The following is an 11,874-nucleotide window of genomic DNA, read 5'->3' as shown; positions in this document are numbered from 1 at the left end:
CATCTTGAAGGCTTCATACTTCTGGATTAAGGCAAGAGCTTTAGTCTCCTTGACTTGAGCATTTCCTTCATGAGTCATTTTCAAGGACTCATATATGTCATAGGCCGTTTCCCTGTTAGATATCTTCTCATACTCAGCATGAGAGATAGCATTCAGCAAAACAGTTCTACATTTATGATGATTCCTGAAAAGCTTCTTTTGATCATCATTCATTTCTTGCCTTGACAGCTTCACGCCACTGGCATTTACTGGATGTTTGTAACCATCCATTAGAAGATCCCATAGATCACCATCTAGACCCAGAAAGTAACTTTCCAGTTTATCTTTCCAGTATTCAAAGTTTTCACCATCAAATACCGGCGGTCTAGTATAACCATTGTTACCGTTGTATTGCTCAGCAGAGCCAGATGTAGATGCAGGTGGATTTGTCGGAGTTTCACCAGCCATCTTTTAAATGAAGCGTTTTTCTCTTCCTGAATCTTTTCTAAACACGGTTAAGTGCTTGCACCTTAGAACCGGCGCTCTGATGCCAATTGAAGGATAGAAAAACACTTAGAAAGGGGGGGATTGAATAAGTGTGATTTTAAATCTTGGACGATAAAAATAAATTGCACAATTATTTTTATCCTGGTTCGCTGTTAACGAAGCTACTCCAGTCCACCCCCGCAGAGATGATTTACCTCAACCTGAGGATTTAATCCACTAATCGCACGGATTACAATGGTTTTCCACTTAGTCCGCAACTAAGTCTTCCAGAGTCTTCTGATCACACACTGATCACTCCAGGAACAACTGCTTAGATACCCTCTAAGACTTTTCTAGAGTCTACTGATCAACACGATCACTCTAGGCTTAGTTCACTCCTAAGACTTCCCTAGAGTATTCTGATCAACACGATCACTCTAGTTACAAACTGCTCAGCCAACTGCTAAGACTTCCTAGAGTATACTGATCACACGATCACTCTAGTTCCTTACAACTTAATGTAATCTATTCAAGAGTTTACAAATGCTTCTTAAAAGCGATAATCACAACTGTGATATTTCTCTTAACGTTTAAGCTTAATCTCACTAAAATATTACAACAGCAATGTAGTGAGCTTTGATGAAGATTCTGAGCTTTGATTTGAACAGCGTTTCAGCAAGTTTGATATAAGTTGTTTTGGTGCAGAATCGTTAACCTTGCTTCTCATCAGAACTTCATATTTATAGGCGTTGAGAAGATGACCGTTGAATGCATTTAATGCTTTGCGTGTTCCGTACAGCATCGCATTTAATGTTATACACTTTTGTCAACTACCTCGAGCCTTGTTCACGCTGTGTCTACTGACGTAGCCTTTAGTAGCTTTTAACGTTCCTTTTGTCAGTCAGCGTAGTCTGCCACCTGTACTTCCTTCTGATCTGATGTTTGTGAATACGACGTTTGAATATCATCAGAGTCAAAACAGCTTGGTGCATAGCATCTTCTGATCTTCTGACCTTGAAGTGCTTCTGAGCGTGATACCATCTTCTGATCTTCAGTGCTTCTGATCTCATGTTCTTCTGATGCTTCCATAGACCCATGTTTTGATTCTGCTTCGACCATCTTCTGATGTCTTGCCAGACCATGTTCTGATGTTGCATGCTGAACCATTTGAGATACAACTTCTGAGCGCTGAATTATGCGTACTCTTTATATATTTCCTGAAAGGGAAATTGCAATGGATTAGAGTACCATATTATCTTAAGCAAAATTCATATTATTGTTATCATCAAAACTAAGATAATTGATAAGAACAAATCTTGTTCTAACAATACTCTCTTTGGGGTGATACTTATGTTATGAGGATATTTTTATCGTATTTCATTTAAGTTTAATAAAGTAGATTCACAAGACTTATTTGTTTGCACAACATGTTTATCTTTATAATTCTGCTGCGGTGGGTATGTGAGCATGCGACGACAGACGTTGAATGTTTTATCTTGAATTTTAAGTGTTTCAAAACATATGTGTTTGATGTCAACCTTGATGTGCAAGAGCTAACGAGCCATTGGATAATTTTTACATAATGGTTCAACATCAGAATTCATAAGCAATGGAGGAAAGTCTACTTCACCTCAAAGAAAGCCCGCACAATGCAAATACAAAGGGAAACACGATGCAAGGAGCCATTTTCCAATGAGTCATACTATCACCAGGAGTAGTGCTAAGATCTCTGAGACATCAAAGAAGCCAGAGACACATGACTTCTCCTCTCAGTCTAAAACAAGGTCGAGGAAGTCACACTCCACCCGAGGAACAAGTGGAGAAGCCTCTGATTAAAAAGTGACTGAAATATCCTCTTTCCACTCTTATCCTCGATAGTCAAATACCTAAAGCATTAGAGAAACCTCCAAAGCTAAATAATTTCAATGAAAAGGGAGATTTAAATGAACATGTGCAACATGTTAGTAATCGCCTAAACTACTATCACACGAATAAAAAAGCAGAGTGCAAGCTCATCACATTAAATCTGACCGAGTCATTTCTGATTTGGTTTAAATCTTTTCCCATCAGAAGTATTGATTCATGGACTAACTTGTGTGGAACTTCATCGTTTGTTTCACTGTCCAGAAGAGGCAACCTATGATGATAGTTGCCCGAGCAGAATTACTCAAGAAAAAAAGGAAAGTTTACAATCATATATCGATCTCTTTACACAAGTAACTATAGATGTTTGGAGGCTCAAACAAGAGCCTCAAATGTTGGATTTGTGAAAATGGTTTAAAGCGGGATAACTCCTTTAGAGAGAAGCTAGGGCGCAAGGCAGCCCACGATTTAAAGAAGCATTTACTATTATTAATTGATTTATGTTTCTAGTGTGGTCTAGTCAGGAAGGTGTTTTCAGCTTTTTTGGATTTTTTTTTTGTACAGTTGTTTTCTTGTTTTGCCCTTAGTTAGTCTATCCATTAGCTTTTGTGTTTTTGTAGGTCTTTTGTAAAGAGAAGGATTTTTGTGTAATTGTTTTGCTCATATATGAACATGTTTTGTTCTTGAATTTATAATTTATTTACATTATTTGAATGCTAAAATAATCGACTTATTTATTGCAATACTCAATTTAAGAATCTCATGTATAAGTTTAACTTGTGCAAGTTAATGTATTTAAAATAATTTATATGAATTAGACCCTACAATTACGATATTTATGTGAAAATTTTACTCGACAATGATATAGTATATGCTTTTTAAAAAAGGTTTCACTTTTAGGAAACATTGAAAAATTGTTAATAAATATGTGAACAATTAAAAAGGGTTTGTCTTAGGTGGCATAGAAAAGTGTTCCCTTATTTTGTGTATCCAAAAAATGAGAAAATATTATTGTCTTAAATCACGGGCAACACTTGTAACACTCGAGGCCAAAGAGGGCGAGAAGCATGTAACACTCGAGGCTGAAGAGGGCGAAAAATGGTCGCTAAATTCACAATAGAATGAGAGGGATCTTGAGGTTGTGTATGGAGGGGACTGGATGGTTGAATAAAGGTTTAGAAGGATTGATTGGTATTACCTATACCAATAACTCTTCTTTTAATAGCCTAAAAAAATAAGAACTCCGCCGTTAATAAGGCTTGATTTGGAGTAGTATTTTAATTTGTAACCTTCTGGAAAGTTTTCCGAAAAACGTATGAGTGAGGATAAATCATGTTAAAAAGATTAGTGTTAGTTTGTGGAGTCAATCAGTAATTTGGAAAATAGTCTGGAGTGTTACAACGCTTGCATTAAAGACGTCTGAAAATTGACTCATATTCTTTTAGGCCACATTTTTCATAATTTTGACAACAGTTTTCTAGTACTATGAGTAGGGGTGGAAATAGGCCAGGCTTTATAAGGTCTGGGCCTGGCCTATGATATACTTGAAAGGCCCGAGTCTGGCCTGTGGCCTATAATAGACTCTCTTTTTTGGCCTGACCTGACCTTTTTAAAAGTCTAGTCTGGCCTGAAAGCCTATTTAAAAGCCTATTTTTCATTATGGTTTTCAATTAATCCATATTATTTAAGAAACCTTATAAGTTGTCCTATATATGCATATATAGGCCGACCTATTTAGCCTTTGTTCTAATATATATGCATATATATGCTTGCCTATTAAGCCTTTTTTCTAATATACATGCAAATATATGTTGATCTATTTAGCCTATTTTTAATATACATGAAAATATAGGTCGGCCTATAATGCTTCATACGCTTTTTTAATAGCCTAAGTCTGACCTATTTTATTAAATAGGCTTTTAAAAAAGCCTAAGTCTGACCTTTTTTTTAAATAAACCTTGCCTAGTCTGACCTTATATAGGTTAGACCATAAGCCCCTGTAGACCAGTCTGGCCTATTTCCACCCCTAACTATGAGTAATAGTAAATGTTGTAATGTATCCTTTATTTATACAAGAGTGTGCGAGATATTGACCCGTGATCCACACCAACCTAAAATGAAAACTTCGAGATGCCACAAAGCCACGACAAAACAAATGGCTAGTCTTGTAAAGTCACAAAAACATGAGAAAACAAATGGCGAGATCTTGTAAATATAATATATTATTTTATGTTTCTTATTTATTAATATTTATTTTATAATTAATATAAAACAATTAATAAAAAATATATTCAAAATTATTAAAGTTGTCTTTTATTATTATTTAATAATATTTTTTTAATTTTATTATAAATTTCATATTTATTAATTTAAAAATAAATAAATCTTTTTAATATAATATTATAAATGAGTAGAAAGAAAGGCAAGGAATTGCCATTATAAATGGCAAGCAATTAAGTAAAGAATATCTTTTATGCTTTAATATTCTAAAGTAAGGTACTTATGGTAAAAAAAATAGAAAGCATTGTTTTTAAATTTGTTAATTAAAAAAAGGGTTATTAATTAAAAACAAACTTTATTTTAATGACCTATTAAATAATTTTTATGAAAGATTACAATGAATTGACTTTGTAAGACTTTTTATACTAATAATTTATTAAAATTAAAATCTAAAATATAAGTTTTTTATTTTCATTTAAAGAAATTCACTATAAAGTGTTTGAAAAATTTATTTTTAATTTAAATACTATTAATTTAAAAATAAAAGAAAAAAGTGACCATTTAACAATTTATATTTTAACTTACAAAGCACTCTTTCTTCTATTATAAATTTAAAATTGTACCCATTCAGAAGTATGTCATTCTCTATTCATCTCAAAACAAATCTCGTTTGTTATTCAAAACAAAAAACTTAAGTCCTAAAACATAATGGAGCATGGAAGTCACTCCCGTTCGACACATTCAAACTTTGGTAAGTATTCTAAACCTCACAACTGAGTTCCTTACATATATTTTATTTGATTCTTAATTCATTACCCATTTATCTAAAACTTGCGGAAAAAAATATATATGCATATACGATAAGGAATAAAAATCCTAAAACAATACATATACGATAATGAGAAAAATTATTTTCTAAGATTTCAACTTTTTTATATTATATTTTCAACTGACATGTTAAAATGATATTAATAATGAATAAAGTTTATACTAAAACCCAATTATTATATGAAAGAAATAAAGACATACGTTAGTTTAAAATTTTAAAGAAAAAGTGAAACATACCAATATATACAAACAAAAATTTGATTGTTCTTAGCTGTAATAGCTCCACGTACGACTCTTAAATAAGATGATGCTTGTGTAGGCGCCTTCAATGGACTATTTTGAAACCTTATATGTTTTTAAATTTTAGTCTTGGTCTAGATATGAGTTAGATTTTATCGATTTTATAGTCTTTTTGCTTTGAATATTATTAATATTAATTAAACATTAAAATACTATTAATCATGACATTATTTAAATTGGATCTTTAGAGGAAATATGATACCTTTTTTGTTGTTGACATGAGAGCAAATATATTTTGATGAAGGAAATAACTAATTTACTTAGCTATGTATTCTTATTTTTAATTTCATCCTTTTACAAGTAGGTAATGAAACCACAAACATTGAGAACGCCAAAAACAATATCAACGACAATATTGAGAACCAACATTTACAAGAAACAGGGGATGAGGAAATTCATATGCCCATCAAGAATGTGACAAAAATCATGCAGCAGGCTATTCCCCCAGATGGAATAATCTCTAAGGATGCCAAGGAGTCAATTCAATTGTGTGTGACTGAATTTATGAACATCGTCACAAATGAGGCTAATGAGCGATGTAAGGCAGAGAGTCGAAAGATCATTAGGGGTGAAGATTTAATATGGGCTATGGATAAGTTGGGCTTTGAGGACTATGTTGGTCCTCTTCTTTTATTCCATAAAAAATATCTCAACCATGAAGCTCAATTGAGTAACATGCCATTTGAGCATGAGTTCAAGAAGGACGGATCAGGCGCTAGTGGCTCAAACATTGGTGGTGATATTGGCAAAATTTGATATGCAATGCATTTATAGGAATAAAAATAATTTTTTAATGATTCTGGTTGTGTTATGAATAAAAAAAGGACTTAAAATTTAATGATTTTGTAGAATTGAAAGTTTGTAAGTTCTTTTACTGTATGTTTCTTTTGTTTGGAATAATTATTTCATTTCATGTATGGAAAAACTTGAAAAGTATACAATTTCACTCTTGGTATAGTTTTATTTTCATTCATGTTTATTCCTTAGAGTAGTCAACAATCTAATTTACTTGTGTTAATTTTCTCCTTCAGTTTTGGTTGTTATTTTTGCCGTAACTTGCTTAAACAATTGTTAATACTAAAGAAATGGAAAACCTCGCTAGTAAAGGTCACAATATGAAAAATATTTGACATGTCAAGAAATTGATGCAAATGAGTCAAATCATGGTCATCACATAAGATACCCAAACATGAGCGAGATAAGTGGTATAATTGAACCATTCAATTTCACAACAAGTGGCGACCATCGTAGGGCTAATGGATTTTGTTTAGAAGTGAGCCCCACAGGCTCGAAATGGCATATTGAAAAGTTTTATAAATACAACGATTTTGAGTTGTTGAAAGTGAAGATGCAAGTAATTTTAACTCAAGAAAAGTTTCATTATTTTATGTCTCGGGATAACATTCTAAGGGAAGTTGTAATGGAGAATACTGCGACTTTGATGTAAGAAAAAATTGAATCATTGTATATCACCAAGTCTTTGTTTCACAAGTTGTGTCTAAAATAACAACTCTATTCATTTTGAATGGTATAGAACAAATCCATAGTGGATAAATTTGTTAGAACATAGTTTGGTTCTAATCATATTTTAATGTTTTGATGATAACAATTAAATAAATTCTGTATAAGAAAATATGGTACTCTAATTATATGTTTCTCATTTTAGAAGATGTTCAAATACAAGTACCATCAGAACTTCTGAATGCATCAATCGTTGTAGACAAATTCTAATAGAAGCTATGTTCAGAAGTTAGAAAATAAATAAAGTATGAATAAAATAATCTAAGAAAATAAATAAAGTATTAATAAAATAATCTAAGAAAATAAATAAAGTATGAATAAAATAATAATTTTTTTAATTTTACATATTTTTAATGACGTGGCGCCACGCATTCTAGGCCACGTCAAATTTTTCAAGTGTCACATCTACAAAAGTGGAGGGGGACTAAGAAAAATTCAGAAAATATATAATGGAAGGATCAAAAAGCTGGATTTTTTTAAAGGGAGACTAAAATGTTAAAAGTATTGAAAAAGGGGAATCAAACTGCATTTAAGCCATTTTTATATTGTTATTCCTACTCTTAATTATTATTTTTAGTAAGCTATTTAGATATCATGATTTAAAATTTGAAGTTTAATGAGTTAAAAGTTGTGACATATTGGATCAAACTCTATTTGGTCGAAAGGTAGCTTCTGGTTCGACAAAGAATAAGCATGAGGTCGAAGCTTATTTGCATGGTACTGTCGAAGTAGTGTGTGTTGTAGTTGAAGTTGTTATAACATGCATAAGTTGATATTAATAGGTTTGTTAGCATGTTGAAATGGACCTATTTATTAAGCTCAGTTTGTTTAAGTCAGCTTGTACCCTAAGTTAGCTTGTAATGGGTATTTGTGAAAAAGCACATTAGTTTAATATGTTATGTTTATTATAAATAGCATATTAGTCTCTCATCATTGCATACTTCAAATCCTAATTTAGGGTGAGAGGGTTATTTGTTATTATTATAACACTTGTAATCTTGATTGAAAGAGAAAGTAGAAAATAGCAGTTATAATCAATTTTAATATGTTTCTTATTGTTACTTACTTTTTCTTACCCTTGTGGGTTTCTTGCCGAAAGAAACCTATTATACTTTGATATTGGCATCAATTACACAATAAAATTTATTATCCCTTCTAGTAGGACTAAGAGTATAACATAAGTTTCAAACTCATTCCATTTAACAACAATTAAGAGGAGGATAAAAGAGATGTTTCTTTTAATTACCAAGGGTATGAGCGGAAGAGACGCCTAGGCCAGCCCTCTATACAATTTATTTATATTTAAAAAAAAAACCTTATCCATTTTCTTTATTTTAAAAGACAAAAAATAAAAAATAAGTTGAGAAGAAGAAATATTTTGAGAGAATAAAGGAAAAAGTAAAAACAATGAAGAAGCTATTCTCTGAATTGTTTGTCTCCTAAAATCAAACACAACACTATCTCATCCATTATGGATTCACCACCCTACAGTTATGGATAAAAACTTTCCAACACTTTGGAGTGTGTATATATAGAAAACTAATTTTTTTTAGCAAATTCATCTTTTCTATTATGCATTACCCACAAGGCGCTAAACATGGACAATGGAAAACTACCAAAATTATTCACATTTTTTCAACCTTTGTGGAAAAGGAAATATTATTTCTAGTTTTGGTATCTCTTCCCTTTGTTTATTTATGAGCACTTCTTACTTTTCATGGCTTTAAACGTTTTTACCAGCTTTAGTAGCACTATGAACCTCTACTCCTACTTCTATAAGTTTGGAAGATGAAGTACTCTTACATTTTTTTTTCTTGAAGTGGATTTGGATTGTCGACCAGTTTACTTCCAGTGGTAATAGCATTGACACTCACAGTATCTCTAGGATTAATGATGGTGTTGATTGAAGTACATCCTTGAACTTGTTGTGATAATAAGTGAGCTATTATACCAACTTGAATTTCCATATTTTTGTTAGTTGCTAAATTATTTTTATAATAGTTAACCGAATCTTCCATGAAATGACTTGTTTGTTCTTCCATCTTGTCAATATTTATTTCTCAGTCTACTTTATTTGGTAGAGATGTAGATTGACTTGATTGACCTCCTTGATAACTCCATTGATATTGTCTTTGAGGGCCTCCTTACTAGTCTCCACAAGGGAAGTTCAAATGACTCATTTAACCTGGATTATAAGTGTCAGAGTGGGATTTTTTCTATTGATAACCATTGCAAAAATATTTGCATCTGATATGTCTCATTAAAGTTTAATATTGGGGAGACAATTAAGATATTCTTAAATCTCATGTAAGTTTCATCTAATGAATCTCCTTTTCCCCTAAAGGTGGATATGTCATGCCTCCGTCTAACAAAAATCAATGAAGGAAAATATTTCTCCAAAATTTTACCTTCCATGTCATTGTGCTTCCTGTAGGTAAAGAATCAAACTACTCATGTACGTCTTCTCTTAGAGTGAAAGAAAATTGTCTCTATATGTTTCCTTCTTCTTAATGGAATTTCACTTTGATTGTATTCTACAAAGCAAATATTTTCGTAGATATTTGTTTGTATTTTCATTGTGTTTCTTAAAGAACTGGTTATATTTCAATTGCACAGTTAGAGGGTGATCAAAAATTGTCAACCAGTTTATGTTTTGTACACAACCACCATGGTTTTTTAGTAGTCTTTCGCATTCTTGGGTTGGTAGAGGTGGAGGTTGATGGCCTTCCATATCGTGGTATAAATCGAGTTTATGTTCCTTTGTGTAGGACTCTCTTCTACTAAATTCCACCTTCATATACCAGTGGTGGTGGAGATTGCACAAGCGTTCGTTTTTTATTTATGCACGAAAGAAAAGTCTAGTTAAAGGTTGATCTCGAATACAATATTAAACAAGTAGTGAGTAATTCAAATAATCATTATCATACCAAAAAATATATTTGGCTATATAACATCATCATCATAAATATTCACAAGATCTCTCAATTTACTTTTTATTAAATTATGAATTTGTTTGAAAATTAAACATAGAACAAATTTTATCGACAAATTTAAAGATGGTAAATTTTATAGTACTTCTATGAATAATTCACCATATTATTTATAATCATATATCATATATAGGAAAAATTGCACTTATATGTTATTTCATCAAAATTAAAATAATATCAAGTACATAATTTCCATAAACGATAGAAAAACATAAAAGCATAAAATACAGAACTACATTAATTACTATAGTGTGAAGTTTTACATTAAGCTAACTCTAGATTTATAATGAAATGAATGATTAGTGGGAAAACATATCTTATTCTTTAAGATACTTTGCAAAAGATGATCAAATAATCAAAATATATTTCATACTTGCTATAAAGTTTTATTCAACTTCAGTTAATAAAAACCTAACCAATTAACTCCGCGACACATAAAGTTAATAAAAAATTAAGAAATACTCTTTATAAATAAAGTCTCAAAAAACCCTGTAAATGATCTTTCAAATCCTAATTCTTATAAAAAAACTATAAGTACTTAAAACTTCTATAATTTATAATATTATGGTAAAATAAAAAATAAAACCTCACTCCACTACATCCCAAAACACTATGAGAATATACTGTTGAAGTTCTTAGTAAACAATAGCTTAGATGTCAAGTTATTAAAGTTTCACCATTATTGAGATGTATTACACATAGAGAATCATAGATATTGTAGAGTTAGTTATTTTTGTTTGTAGGTTGTTACAGTTAGTTAGCTTACATATCAACTATATATTAACAAATTGTAACTAACTTGGCATTGATTCAATAAGAACTAAACATATCCACTCTCATATTTTCCATTGATTTCTCATCTTCTCTTAGTTCTTACCATGGTTATTAAAAATTTCATGATGGTATCAGAGCTCTTTTGAGTATTGTAGTGCATTGCTTCCTTTTTTCTATTTCGATTTTTACATCCATGATAGTGCATGGAGCCAGTGTTGTCATCAATAGTGGTGGTATTGTTGTAACACCGGTTACTCTGGTTCAAGATCCTTCTCAACAATTTGGTAATGTGTATTGTGTGCATCCTTCCAATGGTCCCCCCTCCGTTTCAGTTACACTGATCCTAACTGATAAGTGTAAAAAGGTAGTTATTTTTGTATATACTTTTACGACATTTATCGATTCTTTTTCCTCATCTTGTGTGTGAATGTGCACACTTTCATTATATTTGTACATAATACATTTTATTTGAGTTTTGATTCATTTATGTATCGTTTGATAGTTTTTCATTCATTTTATACGTAATGATGAGTATTGGAGCTTCGAGCAATAAGGAATAAAATTATGCAGAGCCCGTTAAGGCCAAGATGTTGCACACTACTACTTCTCATTACAAAGGCATAATTGGATTTCTGAGCCCGCTAAGCGCGGTCCCTTTTACTGTACATGATATTTTATAATAAAGCGCGCTAAGCCTAATGAGCCCGCTTAGCGCGCCAGCGTAAATTTCGCCCATATCTTTCTCATTTCAGCATATTTTTAGGGTGTGTTTTGGGTTTTTTTTGTTCCTAATTCATCAACCAACATTCTTAGGTAGGATTAGCTTAGAAAGAAACAATCGGGCCGTGCATTTCGATGATCAGAGGTGAATTCTTCATTAATCAGAGCTGATTGCCCGTGAGATGTTTGGTTT

At 31.6% G+C, this 11,874-nt stretch overlaps 1 protein-coding gene across 2 annotated transcripts; it reads left to right on the top strand.

Annotated features, from left to right (window-relative positions):
• Positions 1-5,193: 5,193 nt before the first annotated feature.
• LOC131600355 (nuclear transcription factor Y subunit B-1-like) lies at positions 5,194-6,645 on the top strand. Of its 2 annotated transcripts, none has more exons than XM_058872527.1 (2): positions 5,194-5,299; positions 5,981-6,645. In XM_058872527.1, the coding sequence occupies exons 1-2, from the start codon at positions 5,257-5,259 to the stop codon at positions 6,430-6,432; spliced, it is 495 nt and encodes a 164-aa protein (XP_058728510.1). In that variant the 5' UTR covers positions 5,194-5,256; the 3' UTR covers positions 6,433-6,645. The 2 variants fall into 2 exon arrangements, with proteins under 2 accessions (XP_058728510.1, XP_058728509.1); XM_058872526.1 differs by having other exon boundaries at positions 5,201-5,299; positions 5,978-6,645.
• The last annotated feature ends 5,229 nt before the right edge of the window (positions 6,646-11,874 follow it).

Source organism: Vicia villosa, linkage group LG4 (assembly GCF_029867415.1).
Source record: "Vicia villosa cultivar HV-30 ecotype Madison, WI linkage group LG4, Vvil1.0, whole genome shotgun sequence".
Taxonomy (NCBI): domain Eukaryota; kingdom Viridiplantae; phylum Streptophyta; class Magnoliopsida; order Fabales; family Fabaceae; genus Vicia; species Vicia villosa.
Note: the sequence above shows the minus strand (reverse complement) of the source record. Positions and strands in the feature narration are given on the sequence as shown.